The 19,583-nt window shown below is 54.3% G+C and overlaps 1 protein-coding gene across 1 annotated transcript; it reads left to right on the top strand.

Annotated features, from left to right (window-relative positions):
• The first annotated feature begins 1,314 nt into the window (after nt 1–1,314).
• Nucleotides 1,315–17,158, top strand: LOC143834106 (H-2 class II histocompatibility antigen, E-S beta chain-like). Its single transcript, XM_077330705.1, has 6 exons — nt 1,315–1,473; nt 7,912–8,187; nt 11,623–11,904; nt 12,723–12,836; nt 14,666–14,689; nt 15,692–17,158. The coding sequence occupies exons 1-6, from the start codon at nt 1,383–1,385 to the stop codon at nt 15,703–15,705; spliced, it is 801 nt and encodes a 266-aa protein (XP_077186820.1). The 5' UTR covers nt 1,315–1,382; the 3' UTR covers nt 15,706–17,158.
• Nucleotides 17,159–19,583: the final 2,425 nt, after the last annotated feature.

Below are 19,583 nucleotides of genomic sequence, written 5' to 3'. Positions count from 1 at the left end.
CAGCCAGGCCAGGCCAGGCCAGGCCCCTTCTCAGGCGGCGGCGGGGGGGGAAGGGGGGGTCGCCGCTGCCTGGCCGGAGAAGGACGCCAGGCGCGGCCCTGGGTCTGGGTCTGACCCCACGCATGATTCGATGACTGGGGCTCCCTCCGGGGCTGCCGCAGAGTCTCTTTTCTGGCGCTGTCCAGAGGGCTCCTCCCGCCGCTGGGAGCTCCTCTTTGTGCCCCAGAAGACCCCCCCCCCCCCGCTCTGGGTTCCAGCCCAGCCGTGCCAAGCAGGGAGGCGCCGGAGACCACCGGAGCCCCGGGAGAATCTGGGTGCAGAGCATCCGTGGCGCCATTTGTGGGAGCGATTCCCTTGCCCCCCCCCCCGGGGCCTGGCTGCGAGGAGGGAGATCCGAGGGGGCGTCCCTTGGCAGGCGGCTCTGGGGAGGGCGCAGGAAGTCAAGGATCCCAGACGGGCCTCCCCTTCCCGGTGCCCAGGGGAAAGCGGGGGGCGCCACGAACTCCGCGGGCTCCGCTGGGCTTTGGGGGGCGGGTCCAGTCCCTTGGCCCTTGGCCGGCCTGTCTGGGGCGGCCTCCGTAGACCATGCGGGGCTCCTGACTGCTGATTGCGGGGGGCCGTGTCCATCCCCGACCCCTCCCTGGCACATCCCGGGAAGAGAATCCGCTCCTGGCCTTCTGGCTGGACCCGAAATGCGCCTCGGAAGGGGGCGAGCGGAGGCGTCGGGGGAGGGGCTCCGGTCTGGAAGGGCCCAAAGGTTCGGGGGGGGGGAGCCCAGACCTAGAAGAAAATGGTTTCTGGGGCCCCTCCAACAACAGAGAGCGGGTGGGGTGGGGTGGAAAGCCCGCCTCCAGGAGGGGCCTGCGAAGAGAAGGGGGGGTCGGAGCGGGGGCTCTTTTCCCGCTCCCCTGAGCATGCGGGGACGCGCACGGATCCGAGGGCGACCAGATGCCCGCTTTTGGGGCGCCCTTCTCTGGAGAAAACGCCCTTGGGGGTGTGGTTGGGGGGGGCAGGAATGTTCCGAGTTAGCCCCACTCCTTCTCCCAGCCGAAATAGGAAAGGCGTTTTTCCAAGGGGGGGGGTTGTGGCTGGGATCCCTGGCTCGGCGCTGCTTTCCCGATCAGGGTGCCCCCCCCCCCCATCCGCTCTCCCGGGTCTGCGTAGACCGCTGTCGGCAAAACAAGCATCTCCGCAAACCGGACCAGCGGCGGATGCTTCTGCCCGGAAACTGATGACGCATATAGTCGGACAGATTTCTCATTGGCGCGCTTCCGCGCCTGGCCCCCTCCCACTCCCAGGGCTTAAAAGAGGCGAAAGTCCGCCCGTCCAGCACTGAACGGAGTTCCCCCGACGGCTGCCGGTGGGATTTCTTGGGGGCAGCCATGGGGCGCGACCTGGTCCTGCTGGAGACGCTGTTGGTGGTGCTGGGGCTGTCCCTGGTCCAAGGAGCAGAGGGGAGACTCCCGACCCCTGGTGAGCACAGAGCCCTCTCTGAGTCCGTTCTGTTTTTTTTTTTTTGGGGGGGGGGGCGCTTGGAAAGAGTGTGGGTCCAGATGGGCTCATCCCTGTCCATTTGACGACAGGAGGGGGATTGGGAGGGGGCCTGGAGAGGTGGCCCCCTCCCCTGGAACTCCCTGCCCCTGGAGCCAGAAGCGCCCACCCTCCCTGGCTCCAGGCAAAGGGAGGGGGAGACAGCGGAGGAGATCTGGGTCCTGGCCCTGTCTCTCCCTGGCAGGGTGTGCCCTTCTTCAGCACCCCCTCTCCCCAGGAACTAAACCAGGGCTGATCCGGAGGATGTTATCCCCACCCCACCCACCCACACGCCCCGCAAGGGACAACTTTCTGGGAGGGCCGGGTTCGAATCTATAGAGGCTCTCTGGGTAATTTCAATCAAGTCCCCCTCCCTCGGCCTGGCCTACCTCTCAGGATTGGTGTTCAGGTAAACCAGGAGGGGGAGAAGGATGAAAACCCCATTGGGTCTTTGCCAGGGAGAAAAGGGGGTTGCTCCCCTTGGAAGAATAAGGAAGCCGCCCCCTCCCAGCCTGCTGATCAGGATGGTTTTTGAGGACAATAAGCAAGACAGGGGGATGGGGCTGCCCCTCTTGTCCAGCCGGGTGGGGTGAGGGTCAACACTGCAGGGGTGGCCTGCCTGGCAGGAGGATGGGGGCAGGGGAGGGAAGCAGGGCTCTTAGATTCACGCCTGAGCTTAGACACAGGCACACCCCCTCTCCTCCCCCTCCCCTGGAGTCCCCCAGTTCACTGCTGAAGAGAGGCAGTGAACTAGACCCAGATCTTGGCTGCCTCCACGGTCTGTCCTGCCCCCCCCCAGCAGGGGCTGCCCCACTTCAGGGGTCCTGAAGAGCATTCCAGGCACTCCCTGAGCAACTATCCAAGGCTGGTCATGAAGATGCTATGGACCACCCCTCCCCCATGGCTGTATTCTGGAAGAGCCAGGTTTAAATCCCCTCCCTGCCATGGAGGCTCTCTGGGTAATCGTGGGTGAATCCCTTTCTCTAAGCCTGGCCTACCTCTCAGGGTTGTTGTCCGGAGAATACCTAAGAGGGAGAATGAAAGCTTGTTTAGTGAGGAAACGGGGGCATAGGAGTTGGTTTTCTCCCTCTACACAGACACACACACCGCTGGCCAAAATGAGGAAGATCCATTGAACGGCCTGCAGGTCAAGACTGTTTTGAAATAGACTCAGCAGGACAGAGGGAGGGAGCTGCCCCTCTGGTCCAAAGCAAGAGGGCTGGGTGGGGGGGTCATCACTCTATGGGTGGCCTGGCAGGGGGAAGGAAGGGGGCGAGAGAGGGAAATGGGGCCTTGCCTTCAACCCCTGGAGTGCAGACAAACCTCCACCCCTTCCCCTCCGCCTTCTTTGAGCACTCAGTTAAAAACTTCTTCCCCAAGGAGAGCTGTTGCTGGTGCTTCTGCCCGGAGACTGGTGACGCTGCCCCAGGTTGAATTCTCATTGGTGCTCCTCTGTACCTGTGTAACCCCTTGTAATGGGGAAGGGTTCAAATCAATACATTTTTATTTATGTTTTTGCAATTCAAATATTGCAATATATATTCAAGACTTCTTTCCTAACCCTAACAAACGAAATAGTATAGCCTAGATTGGTGACCTAACATTTTATTTAAAATTTGCTGCTGCTAAATTAAATTTTACAGATCTTCACAAAGTCTGGATATTTTTTTTCATGTAGTTCCAAAACAATGTCGCTTGCTTAACATATCTTCCAAGATCCGTGAATTTGTAAACAGCAGAATTTGGCAACTTCAGCATAACCCAACTTCAACAGATATCCTCTTTGGAACAATATTCAACACATCTAGCAGCAACCAAGAGTTAGGTCATTCAGGCCTGCTGTATTTGGGCCGACCTGCAGGGCCTCCTCCGTCTTTCTGACTCCTGCCCAGGCAGCCCCTTGAAGAGGCACCAACTGGCAGCTGGAAGGTCTTCTGTCCCTCACAGAAGTCTCTGGTATCTTTGCATTCAGGACACAAAGAGCAGCAGAGTTCCTAAAATGTTGATAGTTTACAAACAAAGGGGTGCTGCTTCTGAGGGGAGAGGGCGTCTCCTTACAGCTTCAGGCCTCCAATCCTGATTCTGCACTTTATTTTTTTCCGGTGTGGATACTGCTGAATTCAGATTGATTTGAACTCGGTCTTCCTCTCCCCCCCCCCATTGAAAAAGAAAAACGTTCTGCACTTTATTGGGAAAGCTCAGAAGGGGAGGAGGGAGCGAAGCCCAGACGGAGCCTATTTCTTTCTTGCTTGCTTTTCTTTTCTTGAGTTGGGGGGGGGCATTGAAGACAAGAGAAGGGAGGAAAAAAACCACGAGGCAAATCTCTATCCACAGAAGTGAGGGCTTCTGCAGCTTCTACAGAAAGAAAATTAGGGCTTCCTCTTTAAGAAAAACTGACAGTCTTGGCTGGCTTCGCAGGTTTGGCCAATCAGGGCTTCTGTACCACAGAGTCAGCTGGCCAATCAGCGCTTCTCTACCATGGAGGGAGTGCTTTCTCATGCTTTCTCAACCGGAATATCGAGGATTAAAAGCACTCCTGGGTGTAAACTGCATGGAGCTTTTATTCCAACCCCAGATCGATTCAGTCCCTGCCCTCTACACAAAATGCGATTTCCGTTTGGATTTGTTGTTGTTGTTGTTGTTAGGTGTGAAGTCATGTCCGACCCATTGCGACCCCATGGACAATGATCCTCCAGGCCTTCCTGTCCTCTACCATTCCCCGGAGTCCATTTAAGTTTGCACCGACTGCTTCAGTGACTCCATCCAGCCACCTCATTCTCTGTCGTCCCCTTCTTCTTTTGCCCTCGATCGCTCCCAGCATTAGGCTCTTCTCCAGGGAGTCCTTCCTTCTCATGAGGTGGACAAAGTATTTGAGTTTCATCTTCAGGATCTCGACTTCTAAAGAGCAGTCAGGGCTGATCTCCTCTAGGACTGACCGGTTTGTTCGCCTTGCAGTCCAAGGGACTCGCAAGAGTCTTCTCCAGCACCAGAGTTCAAAAGCCTCAATTCTTTGACGCTCGGCCTTCCGTATGGTCCAACTTTTGCAGCCATAGAATTATAGAATCATAGAGTTGGAAGGGGCCATACAGGCCATCTAGTCCAACCCCCTGCTCAACGCAGGATCAGCCCTAAGCATCCTAAAGCATCCAAGAAAAGTGTGTATCCAACCTTTGTTTGAAGACTGCCAGTGAGGGGGAGCTCACCACCTCCTTAGGCAGCCTATTCCACTGCTGAACTACTCTGAGTGTGAAATTTTTTTTCCTGATATCTAGTACTTGAAGTTTAAACCCATTACTGCTTGTCCTCTCCTCTGCAGCCGACAGAAACAACATCCTGCCCTCCTCCAAGTGACAACCTTTCAAATACTTAGAGGGCTATCATGTCCCCTCTCAACCTCCTTTTCTCCAGGCTGAACATTCCCAAGTCCCTCAACCTATCTTCATAGGGCTTGGTCCCTTGGCCCCAGATCATCTTCGTCGCTCTCCTCTGTACCCTTTCAATTTTATCTACGTCCTTCTTGAAGTGAGGCCTCCAGAACTGCACACAGTACTCCAGGTGTGGTCTGACCAGTGCCGTATACAATGGGACTATGACATCTTGTGATTTTGATGTGATGCCTCTGTTGATACAGCTCAAAATGGCATTTGCCCTATCCACTTAACTATCTGAAAATCCAGATTGCAGTCCTTCAACTTATCCATCAGAACATCATGGGGAACCTTGTCAAAAGCTTTACTAAAATCCAAGTAAATGACATCAACCGAATTTTCACGATCCAGCAAACCTGTCACTTGGTCAAAAAAGGAAACCAGGTTGGTCTGGCAGGACCTGTTGGAGACAAATCCATGCTGACTTCCTTGGATCACCAAATTGTCCTCCAGATGTTTGCAGATCGCTCCCTTTAATATCTGCTCCATTATCTTCCCCACAACAGAGGTCAGACTCACTGGTCTGTAGTTTCCCGGGTCATCCTTCCTCCCTTTTTTGAAGATTGGAATAACGTTTGCTCTCTTCCAGTCCTCCGGGATATCTCCAGTCCTTAAAGAGGTCCCAAAGACAAGGGCTGTGCAAGTTCTCTGGAAAGTTCTTTGAGCACTCTTGGTTGCATTTCATCCGGCCCAGGGGATATGAACTCATCCAGTGCAGCTAAATGCCTGACAACCTCTCTATCCATGTTAACCTGCCACCCAGACACTATCCTTTGGCTACGGCCATCTCTAGATGTGCCTAAACCCTTTGACCTGTGGGAAAAAACAGATGTAAAATAGGCACTAAGCCTTTCTGCTTTCTCTGCATCTTCCATTAGAGTTTGTCCATCCGCACCCAACAGTGGGCCTATTGCCTCCTTTACTTTACTTTTGCTCCTCACATAACTGAAAAATCTTTTCTTGTTACAGTGGGCTTCCCTGGCCAATCTTTACTCACTCTCAGATTTGGCCTTTCTGATGATTGATCTACAGTGCCTAGTAACCTGTAGGTACTCTTCTTTAGAGCTCTGTCCTTCCCTCCGTTTCCTGAACATTTTCCTTCTCTTTCTTAGTTCCTCTTGAAGTTCTCTGTTTATCCAAATAGGCTTCTTAGAGCTCCTGCAGTGTTTTCGTCTTTCTGGGATAGTCATTGATTGAGCATGCAATAGCTCTTGTTTGAGTAGCGTCCACCCTTCACATGCTCCCTTCCCTTCCAGCATTCTCGTCCATGGTATGACACTCATCATGTCTCTGAGTTTATTAAAGTTTGCCCTACAAAAATCCAACATCCGTATCTGGCTACAAGCTTCCTTGGCTCCCCATCTCAAAAGGAATTCTATGAGGACATGGTCACTTCCCCCTAGGGTCCCCACCTCCTTCACCTCATCCACCAACTCTTGCCTATTGGTCAGTATTAAGTCCAGTATGGCTGAACCTCTTGTGGGTTCATCTTCCATTTGATAAATGAAATTGTCAGCCAGGCAGGTCAGACATTGCAGGTCAGACCGTAGCCTTGACTAGACGCACTTTTGTTGGCAGGGTGATGTCTCTGATTTTTAGGATGCTGTCTAGATTTGCCATAGCTTTCCTCCCCAGGAGCAAGAATCTTTTAATTTCTTTGCTGCAGTCCCCATCTGCAGTGATCTTGGAGCCCAGGAAAATAAAATCTGTCACTATCTCCATTTCTTCCCCATCTATTTGCCAGGAATTGAGAGGGCCGGATGCCATGATCTTTGTTTTCTTGATGTTGAGATTCAAGCCAACTTTTGCACTATCCTCCTTCACCCGCATCAACAGGCTCTTTAGTTCCTCTTCACTTTCTGCCATTAGAGTGGCATCATTTGCATATCTGAGGTTGTTGATATTTCTCCCTGCAATCTCGATCCCAATTTGTGACTCCTCTAATCCCGCCTTTCTCATGAAGTGCTCCGCATACAAGTTAAATAGGCAAGGTGACAGTATACAGGCTTGCTGAACTCCTTTCTCAATTTTGAACCAATCAGTGATTCCATGTTCAGTTCTCACTGTTGCTTCTTGACCTGCATATAAGTTTCTCAAGAGACAAATAAGATGCTCTGGTATTCCCGTCTCTTTAAGAACTTGCCACAATTTGTTGTGCTCCACACAATCAAAGGCTTTAGCATAGTCAATGAAGCAGAAGTAGATGTTCTTCAGGAACTCCCTAGCTTTCTCCATGATCCAGCGTATGTTGGCAATTTGATCTCTAGTTCCTCTGCCTCTTCGAAACCTGCCTGTACTTCTGGAAGTTCTCAGTCCACATATTGCTGGAGCCTACTGTGATGTTGAATGGTTTGCCTTGGATTCGAACTGAGATCATTCTGTCGTTTTGGGGGGGAAGAAGAAGATCTGAGTTCAAAGCAATCTGAATTCGACAGGATTGACAATGGAATAAACAAAGTAAGTGCAGACTCTGCCGTGAATATCGCGAAGAAAGGGTAGGGTGACTCCGGATCAATCCTGCTTGCTGCAGAAGGAAATTTTAAATTGCCCCAAATGCAAACGGAAATCCTGTTCAGTGTAGAGGGCAGGGGCTGAATCCGCCTGGGGTTGGAGTAAAAGCTCCTGCAGTTCACACCCTTCTGGGGAGATGGCGCCTTTCCTTCCTTATAAGGAACACCCCAACTCTCTCTCTCTCTCTCTCTGGCGCCCTCTGGTGGACTCGAAACCCTGAGCGCTGCCATGGGAGAGACTCGGGCCAAGAGGACCCGCTCCTGTCCCCCCCCCTCCCGGTTGGCTTTCTAAGGGGGGGGGCGGACCTGGGCCTCGCCCTGACTGGGGGTGCGTGAATGGGGCGGGGGCAGGCGGGGCTGGAGGGAGAGAGAGAGAGAGAGAGAGAGAGAGAGAGAGAGCCGCTCACCCCCCCCCCGTTCTCTCCCTCCCCCCCCCCCCGCAGCTGCCCACTTCCTGCACCAGGACAAGCAGGAGTGCCACTTCGCCGACGGGGCGGCCGGGGAGGTCTGGTTCCTGGAGAGGTACATCTACGACCGGCAGGAGATTGCGCGCTTCGACAGCCGCCGCGGGTGGTACGAGGCCGTGACCGAGCTGGGCAAGCCCGACGCCGACTACTGGAACAGCCAGAAGGACACGATTGAGTACCGGCGGGCCCAGGTGGACTCCTACTGCCGGTACAACTACGGCATCCTCGAGCACTTCTTCACCTCCAGGGAAGGTGAGCGGGGGGGGGGGCAGCCCGAGGGGGACCCTGGGGGTCGGGGGGGGGCCTTCTCAGACCAACTCCAAGAGGGAGTCCAGCCCCCCCCCCCCAAAAAAAAAAACCCACACGCAGGGGTCGAGGGGGGCAGAGAGAGGGGGGAAGGGAGAAGCCAAACCCCACCTAGAAGGACCCTTTGTTGTGTGTGACGGAGGACCCCCCCCTCCGCCCCGGGGTCAAAGGACATTTTGGGGGAGGGTGGTGAAATACGTTCAACCCTTTCATTCCTACTGGGCCTAAAGGGACCAATCGAGATTTGTACGGAATAATCCCCAGGGTCTTGATGCCGAGTCCTGTTTCTCTTGGCTCCTGTGACTGCTGAGCCAGCAAAGCTGCCTTGAGTCTCGTGCAGAAGGAATCCGGAAACTTATAAAACATATAAAATTAAAAACCTGCATCTTCCCTTAGAGCAGGGGTAATCAAACTGCGGCCCTCCAGATGTCCATGGACTACAATTCCCAGAAGCCCCTGCCAGCGAATGCTGGCAGGGGCTTCTGGGAATTGTAGTCCATGGACATCTGGAGGGCCGCAGTTTGACTACCCCTGCCTTAGAGAAACTGCGGGCAGGCTCAGTCCAGGAGAGAAGAATCGTCGATGGCCCCTCACCCAGGGCTTTCATTTCTGCATTTTGACAAGGGGGGAAATTAGTTCAAGGTAGAAAAGAAGCCTAGCAGTAAAGAAAAGGAAGCGTATTATTGGGAGGGAAACTCTGCCCTGAGGCCATAGCCCCACCCCCACCCCCCTCCACATGTGTGGGACTCTAGTCCCCACCCTTCTGCAGAACCCCTCACCAGTGAGAAAGCCAAGCAGCCAAAGTGTGAATGACTGAAAATACTCTCAAAGTATATGCAGTATAAAAGGCATGTCCCCCCCCCCTCCATTCCTTCCAAAATGTTCTCAATTTTTCCAACTTTTAATGACTAAGGATAATTATTCTATTTTGGTATCCTGCCCTTCCCTGGTTGGCTCGAATTGCATTTAAAAAAAATTTGTGCAGATAAATTGCAGATATGTATATAGTATAAAATAAAGCATTAGTCAAAGCAACATTTGAAATTTGGCTTTTAAAATAATTTTAAAAGCCTCCTCCTCTTTACAACCTAAACTCTTCCTGAGGGGTTTGGGCAGTGCTGGGAGAATGAAGAAAGGCTGCCATATTATTATTATTATTTTATTATTATTATTATTCGATTTATTACCCGCCACTCCCTTGCGACTCGTGGCGGGTTACAACATTATAAACCCCAATAAAATCCATTAAAATCCATTAACAACAGCTACAGTTCCTTATTAGTTAGCAAGCTAACCTGGCAAGATCTGCTAACTAATCAACTTCCCCCTCCTCCTACTAGCAGGTGGGGAGGGGATACTGATGGTACCAATCCTCAATCCCAGCCCCGGTCCCAGGTCCCGGGGGGGGGGGCCTAGATGTTAGCCTTGGCCTCAACCATAAACCTGGCGGAAGAGCTCCGTCTTGCAGGCCCTGCGAAACGATGGAAGATCCCGCAGGGCCCGCAGCTCTCCCGGGAGCTCATTCCACCAGGCAGGGGCCAGGATCGAAAAGGCCCTGGCCCTGGTCGAGGCTAGGCGTGCTTCCCTAGGGCCGGGAACGACCAGCATGGAACGACCATATGGAGGATGGAGCAGAGTAGTTCTCTCTTGCCCTGGAGGGACGGACCAGAACCAATGGGAGGAAATTGATTCAACAGAAATTCCGTCTAAACCTCTAGAAGAAGTTCCGGACAGAGCAGTTTCTCAGTAGGACAGGCTTCCTCGGGAGGTGGTGGGTTCTCCATCTTTGCGGATTTTTAAACAGAGGCTGGGTAGTAGCCATCTGACGGAGAGGCTGATTCTGGGAAGGCTCAAGGGGGTGGCAGGGGACAGTGGCTGATCATTTCACTTATTTCCTTCCTGCAACATCCAGTCCTGCTCGCTCAGTGGGATTGAGGGCAGATTTCACAGCCTGAGCCAGTACGGCTGGCAAAAGGGGACACTCGGTCACTGGAGCATTAGACATCTGGACACATTCAGAGCAAAACTCAAGTGTTCACAGCAAAATTAGAGTCCAAGAGAATAAATCTTTGTTGGTCTTAAAGGTCCTCTTGGACTCTAATCTTGTTTTGCTACTTCAGACCAACGCAGTGACCCACGAATCTTTTCAAGTGTTCACAGGACGCACCAAGTGATCCAGGAAGGGCCCCAGCAGGATCTTGCTGACCAGCAGCCCAGCCCAGCAGCCCAGGCCCCGCTCCCTCCTCCTGTCTCCAAGGCCATTTGTCCAGACCTTTGCCCCAGGGTGGCCCGTTTCCTGGGCAGAAGGGCCCTCCGGGGTCCTTGAGTTTTGCCAGGAGAGGGGCCCTCCCTGACCTCCTCTGGCGGGGGCTTGAGCAGGGTGAGTGGGGGGACACCAGAAGGAAGGCAGCTGCCCAGGCAGTTGTGGGCTTTGTCCCCTGCACACCCGCTGAAGGCCCTGCTTTTGTGAGCAAGGTGGACGTGGCAGGTCAGGTGGATGGAGGGAGTCCCTCAAGTGACGATAGGGGGCTTTGTATACGACACAGCCGGAGCCTTCAATCGAACCCATGACAGGATGGGCAGCCCACGCGGCGCTTGCAGAAGGGCCATCAGGTGCCCCTCCCTCCAAGTAGCTCCCACAGACAGTATCCTGGACCAGCTGAAGTTTCTGAGCTGATTTTCGAGGGCCAGTGCATTGTGGTAGTCTAGCCTCCCTTTTGCTGGGGGGGGGGGCATGGATCCAGGGGGCCAGGCCAGCCTTCTGCAGGTAGGGGTCCATCTTAAGGTGAGCGGAAGGAAGCCCCTTTGCAGCTGCATTAACTTGCTTCTCCAGAAAGATTGGGGGGGGGGTCTGCAATAACTCCCCCCCAAGGCTCTTCATCTTGGGGGGGGGGCTCTAGGTTTCGGTTGCTGCTTCTCCGAGCAGGAGCCAGGGGAGGATTTGGGGCCCTTTGAGTGGTCCCCTGAACACCCAGAAGGGTCTCCTGAGGAGTGACAGCCGTGGCGAGTTCTCCCCTCTCTGAGGGGCCTTCTGCAGTCCCTCTTGGCAGATCTGCTCTGGGATGCTTCAGCTGGGCTGGTTGTTCCCCAAAGAGATCCCAGGACTGGCTGGTGGGACGTTGTGGGCCTGATCCTGCAAAGTGGCTCTGAGCCTTTGGGAGACCAGAGGGAAGAAAGATGCATTTGTGTGTGTGTCTTTGCAGGTTTGTGCAGGGAGCAGAAAGTGAATTAGGGGGTGCTTGGCTGACCCGGTGGGAGGGAGATGCTGGGAGATTTTGTCTTTAAAAATACATCCGCTGTGGACACAAGGAAGTCCCCCTCTTCTCCGTCTGCCTGTGCTCTTCTGGTTCTCCCCATCTCTGACCCCCCCCTCTTTTCCAGTTGAGCCCACGGTGAAGATCTCCCCTACCCAGGCGGACCCCCTTGCCCACCACACCCTCCTGATCTGCACGGTGGCAGGATATTACCCCTCGGGGGTGAACATCACGTGGCTGCGGAACGGGCAGGAGCAGGCGGAAGGGGTGGGGTACGCGGAGGAGCTCCAGAACGGAGACTGGACCTTCATGAACCAGGCCATGCTGGAGACGGTGCCCGAGCGGGGAGACGTCTACGCCTGCCGGGTGGAGCACAGCAGCCTGAAGGAGCCCATCACCGTGCAGTGGGGTGAGAGGCCGGAGGGCTGCCCCTTCTCCCCCCGCTCCCCGGGACAAAGTGGGGTGCAAGAAGTGGGAGAGGGAGTTCCAGGGACTTCTGTCAACTGACTAGCCCCCCCCCCCAATTCTCAAGGACTCCCAAGAGTGAGCAGGAGCCCTTTGCAAGCACAGGCATCCCCACCATGGGGCCCACCAGCAAGCCCAGTTTGGAGATCTGTGGGGCCTTGCAGAGCACAGCTGGTGCTAGTCCTCATGTGCACAAGCAACTCTGCCCCCCCCCAGACAGAAACAATGGACAGATTCCCTTTGCCAAAAGCATTTTTCGAGCCCTGCTGGGAGGTGCCAGGGGGATACCCCAACATCTAAGGGGACCTTCATGCTTACGTGGCTTTTGGCCAGTGCCGACAGGAAGTTAGTGGGTTTGTCCGTGGGGGTCCAGGGACCACGTGGGCCACCCCAACTGCAGTTCTGGTGTGGAGGCCACGTCTGCAAGGGGTCAGGACCCACAGCTCTGGCTCTGCCATCTGGCCACAGTCATTGGGAGGGGGGATAGGGACACATTGTGTGGGGCACCTGGAGCAGCAGGGCCTGTAGCTCGTGCTGCATCTGTTACTTGGATGAGCCAACACTGGCCATAGGGGGCCGGGCTCCCCCCCCCCCGCCCATTGCTTTTGGGAAAGGGGCAACTTTGTCTTGGTGGCAGCTGCCTCTGCAGTGTTGTTTATATATATAGAAAGGCTGGGACTCCTGGGGTGGCATATGCATCCAATCCCCCCCAAACCTGGCCCTGATCCGTCTCCTCACTCGAGGCTCCTTCTCTTCCCCCAGAGCCACGGACGTCGGACTCTGCCACGAGCAAAGTGTGGACGGGGGCCGTGGGGGCTGTTCTGGGGCTGGTCTTTGTGGCCGTGGGGCTCACCCTCTACCTGAAGAGCCGGAAAGGTGAGGGGGAGGGGGCTGGAGGGGTGGGCCACTGACTCTCCCTCCTGCAACTGACTTGGGCCAAAATTGGACAGACTTAACAGAGCAAAATGAGGGGGGGGGGTGGCTCTTCGGAGAAATTTCTATGCTGCTGGGGCGACCCCCACCTGTCTAGGGATACAGTCAGATATTGTTATTTGTCTGTCTGTTTTTTTAAACTTAGGCCACCACTCCTAGACCTGCTAGCCTGTGGTGATTTACAACATAGTTTAAATCAGTAAAACCAGTACATTAAAAAAAAAACCCTCCCACAATCACCCCACCCTCCAGCTCACACTCCCCTGTCAAGGCGCCAGATCTCTGCCTCAGATGTTGTACGTGGCCAGGCAGCTGGAAAAGATGGCAACAGATGTCAGGTGTTTTCCGGAGGAGGAGGAGGAGGGACCAGAGCTTCTGCATCCTGGCCTCTACCAAATGCTTAGCGGAAGAGCTCCGTCTTGCAGGCCCTGCGGAAGTGAAGCTGCTCTGCTCCATCTTCTATGTGAGAGCCCTTCAAGTATTTGAAGATGGTTATCAGGTCTCCTTTCAGTCGTCTCCTCTCCAGCCTAACCAGACCAAGTCAAGCTCCCTCAACCACTCCTCATAGGTTCTCCAAAGTCCTCACCCTCTTTGTTGCCCTCCTCTGGACACGCTTCTGCTTGTCTACCTCTTTCTTCAGCTGTGGTGCCCAAAACTGGACACAGGACTCCAAGTGAGTCTTACTAGAGCAGAGTAAAGTGGTACCATCACCTCCCGTGATCTGGACACGATACTCCGTTTGATACAGCCCAAAATCCCACTTGCCTTTTCAGCCACCGAGTCACACTGCTGACTCCTGTTCAATGTGTGGTCTACTAAGACTCCGAGATCTTTTTCACACATGCTACTGCCAAGACAAGTCTCCCTGATCCTATGTTAGTGTATTTGGTTTTTCCTATCTAAATGCAGAACTTTACATTTATTACAATTTTAATTCATTTTAGCCCAGTTTTCTAGCCTGTCAAGATCATCCTGTATCCCAATTCCGTCTTCTGGTGTGTTTCCTGCCCCTCCCAGCTTAGTTTCATCTGCACATCTCTGTATGTGGTTGAACAGAGACTGTGATCTTGGATCCAGGTCTGGGTTCCAGGACTCTGAATGATGATTTGCCGGAACACATTGTACACTTTTATGGACCAATCAGAGACCTCTGTTAATGGCCAATCACAGGTCTTGGTGGGAGCCTCGAAATCTATAGAAGTTCCAGGCGTTTCATGTTTGCGTCCCATCCCTCATAGCGGCCAACCAGTTCCCCTGGAGGGCCAACAATAAGACCGAGGCCCAGGCCCCGATGCTGCCCACTGCCTTTGGAATTCACAGGTTGACTGCGTTTGTATGTGGAGGTTCCCCTCATGTACAGTAGTGACTGACAGACGTGTTCATGAATCTGATTCTCATTTTAAGGCTCATTGTCCCTGTGCCTTTCACAACATCCCCTGGCAGCAAAGTCCATGTTGTAATCACTCTCTTTGTAAATAAGAATTTCCATTTTTCCATTCTGACTCCACGAGAGGCGGAGAATTCCTGGTCAGTTCAGCAGAATGGGCTCCCCCTTCTTCCTTAAACTTTCACAGCAACAACAAGAGCACTGTGAGGTGGAGACCCCCTGGACTCCGGGATGTGAATAGCTGGCATCTGGGAGGGGGACAGATTTTGATTGTTGAGCTGTAATGTTTTCCTCCTGTCTGTAAGCTGCTTTGAGCCTGAAGGAAAGGCAGGGATGGGAAGATCTTTATTAATAAATACTGAAAACGACTCTCTCTCTTTTGCAGCGACTCCCCTGGCGCACAACACAGGTAAGAGACTCTTTGTAGCCCACCCTTTCCCATGAGGGCTCCAGACAGAGAACACAGTCAGGAAAGTCAGGCAGTCATACAATCACAGAATCCTAGAGTGGGAAGGGGCCACAGAGGCCATCCAGTCCCACCCCCTGCTCAGTGCAGGATCAGCCTCGCATCCAGGAGAATGATCTGTCCAGCCACTGCTGGAAGACCACCAGTGAGGGGGAGCTCCCCATCTCCTTAGGCAGCCCCTTCCACTGCTGAACTAGAATCCTAGAGTGGGAAGGGGCCATGCAGGCCATCTAGTCCCACCCCCTGCTCAGTGCAGGATCAGCCTCGCATCCAGGAGAAGGATCTGTCCAGCCATTGCTGGAAGACCACCAGTGAGGGGGAGCTCCCCATCTCCGTAGGCAGCCCATCCCACTGCTTAACTGGACTCCTAGAATCCTAGAGTGGGAAGGGGCCATGCAGGCCATCTAGTCCCACCCCCTGCTCAGTGCAGGATCAGCCTCAAGCATCAAGGAGAAGGATCTGTCCAGCCACTGCTTGAAGACGGCCAGGGAGGGGGAGCTCCCCACCTCCTCAGGCAGCTCCTTCCACTGCTGAACTAGACTCCTAGAACCCTAGAGTGGGAAGGGGTTACGGAGGCCATCTAGTCCCACCCCTTGCTCAGTGCAGGATCAGCCTCCAGCATCCAGGAGAAGGATCTGTCCAGCCACTGCAGTAGGGCATTAGGGGGCAGACAGCCCCCTCCCTCAGTCCGTGGGGGTCTGTGTTCCTCCAATAGTTTGTCCTGGGTTGGCCCAAAGCAACTCAGCCCAGAGAAAAAGGGCCCCTCAACAGGAGAGTCTGAAAACCTTTTATGGAAGCTGAATCTGGCCCAGAGACATGATCTGCAGTGACCTTGAAGCAGTCTTGTTATGGGTTTTGGGGGTGAGCTTTGGGGGGCTCTGGTGGGCTGCACAGACTCCGTTCCCTTCTGATGATTCTCCTCCCTCCCTCCTTCTCTCCGGACAGGGCTCATCGGTTAACCCTTCCTGCCCCAGGATCCAACTTAAGGAAAAGCGTCTCCTGCAGCGGACGGACGGCCCCTTCGCAGGGGGTGAAGATGGAGGGAGGGAGACTTTATGGGGCCCCCACTGCCCCCTCCCCTTCCCCTCCCCCAGTTGGCTTCTTCTGTATTTCTCTTTCGCTGTTTTTGGGGAGGGGACTCATCCTGCCATATGAGGGGAACTGGACTATCGTCCTTTAGTACTGGATGCCCAAAGTTGGAACCTGAGCAAGGAAGGGGCCTCAGAGAGGGTCTAAAGCCGTAGATTCCCCCCCCCCCAGCACCCATTTTCTCCAGGGGAACCAATCTCTGTAGTCAGGAGAACTTCAGGCACTGCCTGGAGGTTGGCAACCACCACCAGCTACAGACATGGGGATGAGATTCTTTGCACCCCTTTGCAGGTACAAGCAGGGGGACTGAGGGGGGAGTGTTGATGTTTCTCTACCATCTTGGGGGCAGCTATAGAGGCCTCTTTCAGGCTCCCCTCCCCCACAATGGGGTAACATTTCCCCTCCCGAATGCAGGCTCTGTTCCTTCGCTGTCTGATCCGCCCAGGGAACAAATAGGGCAAATAGCCCAGCTGGCTGTCCCACCCCGTCCCTCACAGGCTGTTGGGCTTTGGGCTGAACCCCGGAAGACTCCGCAGGGGAAGGACAGGAGCCTGTTTTCCAAAATCCCCTCAGAGGGGCCCTTGAGGGGGGGCCAAGTCAAGCCAAAGGGAAGATTTAATTAAACACACTCAGGAAGGGCAGGTAAAAAGAGCAGCTGGAACTTTGAAGTAGCAATCTGTTGTTTACCAGTATTTACGTTATACAAACATTGGAGAGTTACAGGCCTTTTCCCCCTGAGTGTCTTTATTCTTACCTGGGAGAGAATCAGAGATATTCCCAACCCTGTCGCTCACCCACTGTCACCTGCCACCCCCTTGAACGTTCCCAGAATCAGCCTCTCTGTCAGATGGCTACCCAGCCTCTGTTTAAAAATCTCCAAAGATGGCAAACCCACCACCTCCCGAGGAAGCCTGTTCCACTGAGAAACCGCTCTAACTGTCAGGAACTTCTTCCGGGTGTTTAGACGGAATTTCTTTTGAATTAATTTCATCCCATTGGTTCTGGTCTGTCCCTCTGGGGCAAGAGAGGACAACTCTGCTCCATCCTCTATAGAGGTGTTTGCATTTGTGCTGCAGCATTTTTCTTTTGAGTTCCTTTGCACTCCCCTGGTTGTCTGAAGGGCTCTGCCCGCAGTCAGTCCCCCACTCTCCCCACCACGGAAACAGCAGCTTCCCTCTGACTTCGGAAGTATCTAAAGCAGGGGCTGAGCACAGCTGTTAAAAACAGACGCTTGCAGATCTTATAGTTTCTGGAGTGCATGAGGCTCATTAACCTGCTTTCTTTGCTGGGGCTGGAGGAACTAATAAAACCGGATTAACTCTTTTTTGGAGACCCGTCTGTGACTCTGAGCTAAGTGGGCTATGCCTGGAGAAGAAGTGGGCAGAGGATTTGAGGGCCTCTTCTGTGAGGTGGGAGAGGCTCCCAAGGATCCTGATGGCTTGTGAAATCGGGAGACGTCTGCAAAATCGTTGGGTGAAAGACCTCTTGAGAGGAGAGGGGAAAGGAGGTCCCCGGACTTCTGAGGCCCCCAGGAGACCTGCTCTCCCCAGTCCTACGTCTCTAGGTCTTCCCAGCCTTGCAGCTTCTTGTAGGCCAAACTTTCAAGAGTTGCTCGGGTGGGGTGGGGTGAGGGTTACCCGCCACTTCTACCCACCTGGATCCACCCTCATTAATTGGTGCCCTTCATTTCAGTCCCCCCTCCTCACTGAGGTTCAAGGGGGATCATGCAGTGTAAACCGAATACAGTCTCCAGGGTGAGGAACCCAAGAATTGAGGCAGAACGCAGCGTAGACGGCAGCTGCGAAAAACAAGCAGGCTCCTGACCCAGAGAGCAGAGGCATCAAACTCCTGTGGTCCTTCGGCCACACCTGACACAGTTACCCTCACATCCTTGGGCCAGGCCACGTGTGCCATCAAAGGGCATGCCACGTCCCGGAGAGGCAAGCTGGTTCGAGGACAGGAGGCCGTAATCACCAAGTTGGTGGGTCCTCACTGGAAGGCCCCGGGGGGGGGGGGGTGTGAGGAGGAAAACCCCCAGGGGTGGAGAGGAGGGACAGCGGTGCAGCTTCCTGGAGGGGGCAAACCCTTTCCTCAGTTGACTCCCACCGCTAGTGGCTGGATGGTGCACCCTCCCCTGTCCCCACCCACCACAGAAGAGGAGGGGGAAGATAAGCTGAACTAACCCCCCCTCATGGAAGCAAGGTGGGGGGTGTGGCCCAGGAGCAAGCCCCCCCCCACTTGCAAATGCTGATCCCAGGAGCTGCAGGCTGAGCAGAGCAGCATTCAAACCCAGAGCCTTGGAAGTCCTGGCTGGGGAAATAAGCAGGTTTGTCATCATACCTTTCCTGCCGCTGTTGTGCCTCAGTGCTCAATGCTTCTTTCAAAATCTCAAGACATCCTAGTCCCACTGGATACTGCATTGCTCTGGCCCCACCCGGAGTCCTGGGTGCAGTTCTGGAGGCCTCACTTCAAAAAGGACGTGGACAAAATGGAGAGGGCAGAGGAGGCTGATGAGAATGATCTGGGTCAACCTGGGGACCAAGCCCTAGGAGGAAAGGCGGAAGGACCAGGGGGGTGTTCAGCCTGGAGAAGAGGGGGCTGAGGGGGGACGGATTGGCTGTCTTTTATTTGAAAAGGCTGTCACTTGGAGGAGGGAAAGATTCCTGTTGGAACAGAGGAGAGAACAATATTGGCTAGATATAGGGGGGATTCACAGTCAGAGTAGTTCAGCAGTGGAATCAACTGCCTAAAGAGTTGGGGAACTCCTCACTGGCCATCTTCAAGCAGCGGCTGGACAGATCCTCCTGGAGGCTGGCGGCTGATCCTGCATTGAGCAGGGGGTGAGACTAGGTGGCCTAGATGGCCCCTTCCCACTCTAGGATTCTAGGAGTCTAGTTCAGCAGTGGAAGGGGCTCCCTCAGGAGGTGGGGAGCTCCCCCTCACTGACCGTCTTCAAGCAGCGGCTGGACGGATCCTTCTCCTGGAGGCTGATCCTGCACTGAGCAGGGGGTGGGACTGGATGACCTGCATGGCCCCTCCCCACTCTAGGATTCTAGGAGTCTAGTTCAGCAGGGGAAGGGGCTGCCTCAGGAGGTGGGGAGCTCCCCCTCACTGACCGTCTTCAAGCAGCGGCTGGACAGATCCTTCTCCTGGAGGCTGATCCTGCACTGAGCAGGGGGTGGGACTGGATGACCTGCATGGCCCCTTCCCACTCTAGGATTCTGTGGGTCTATCTCTGGAATCTGTTGACTGTTTCCATTATGCTGTATGCTGATTTACTCTCATGCTGTAAGTATGAACTGATTACTCTCATTCCTTGACCTTGTATCTGCGCAGGGAAGCTCATACCTTGAATAATACTTTGTAGGTTTTAAAGGTGCTTCTGGACAACATTTGTTCCATTTCTGGACCGTAAGTGCCTTGCAGTTTGAGACCTACCCATTTTTGCTGTCAGAAATCCCCCCCCCCCCCGGCATGATGTGGTCTTATTAGCATCCATTGATTGCACAGCAGTGGACTAACTGTGGCTCTCCAGATGCCCATGGACTACAATGACCATGATCCCCTGCCAGGGTTCCGACAGAGTGCTCATCGTCCTTGTGGTCCATGGAGAGTCACAATTTGCCGACCTCTGACTGAGAACGGAGACAGCGTCCAAAGGCTCCTCTGCCTTTTGCAGGGACTTGCCGGTTGCGTCTGTCGCCCTCGCCCGGGAGCCAAGGAGTTAAGGGCAGCGAGTTCCTGCTGC

The sequence above is a fragment of the Paroedura picta genome, chromosome 3 (genome assembly GCF_049243985.1).
Source record: "Paroedura picta isolate Pp20150507F chromosome 3, Ppicta_v3.0, whole genome shotgun sequence".
Lineage (NCBI taxonomy): Eukaryota > Metazoa > Chordata > Lepidosauria > Squamata > Gekkonidae > Paroedura > Paroedura picta.
This window is presented reverse-complemented; position numbering and strand designations above follow the sequence as displayed.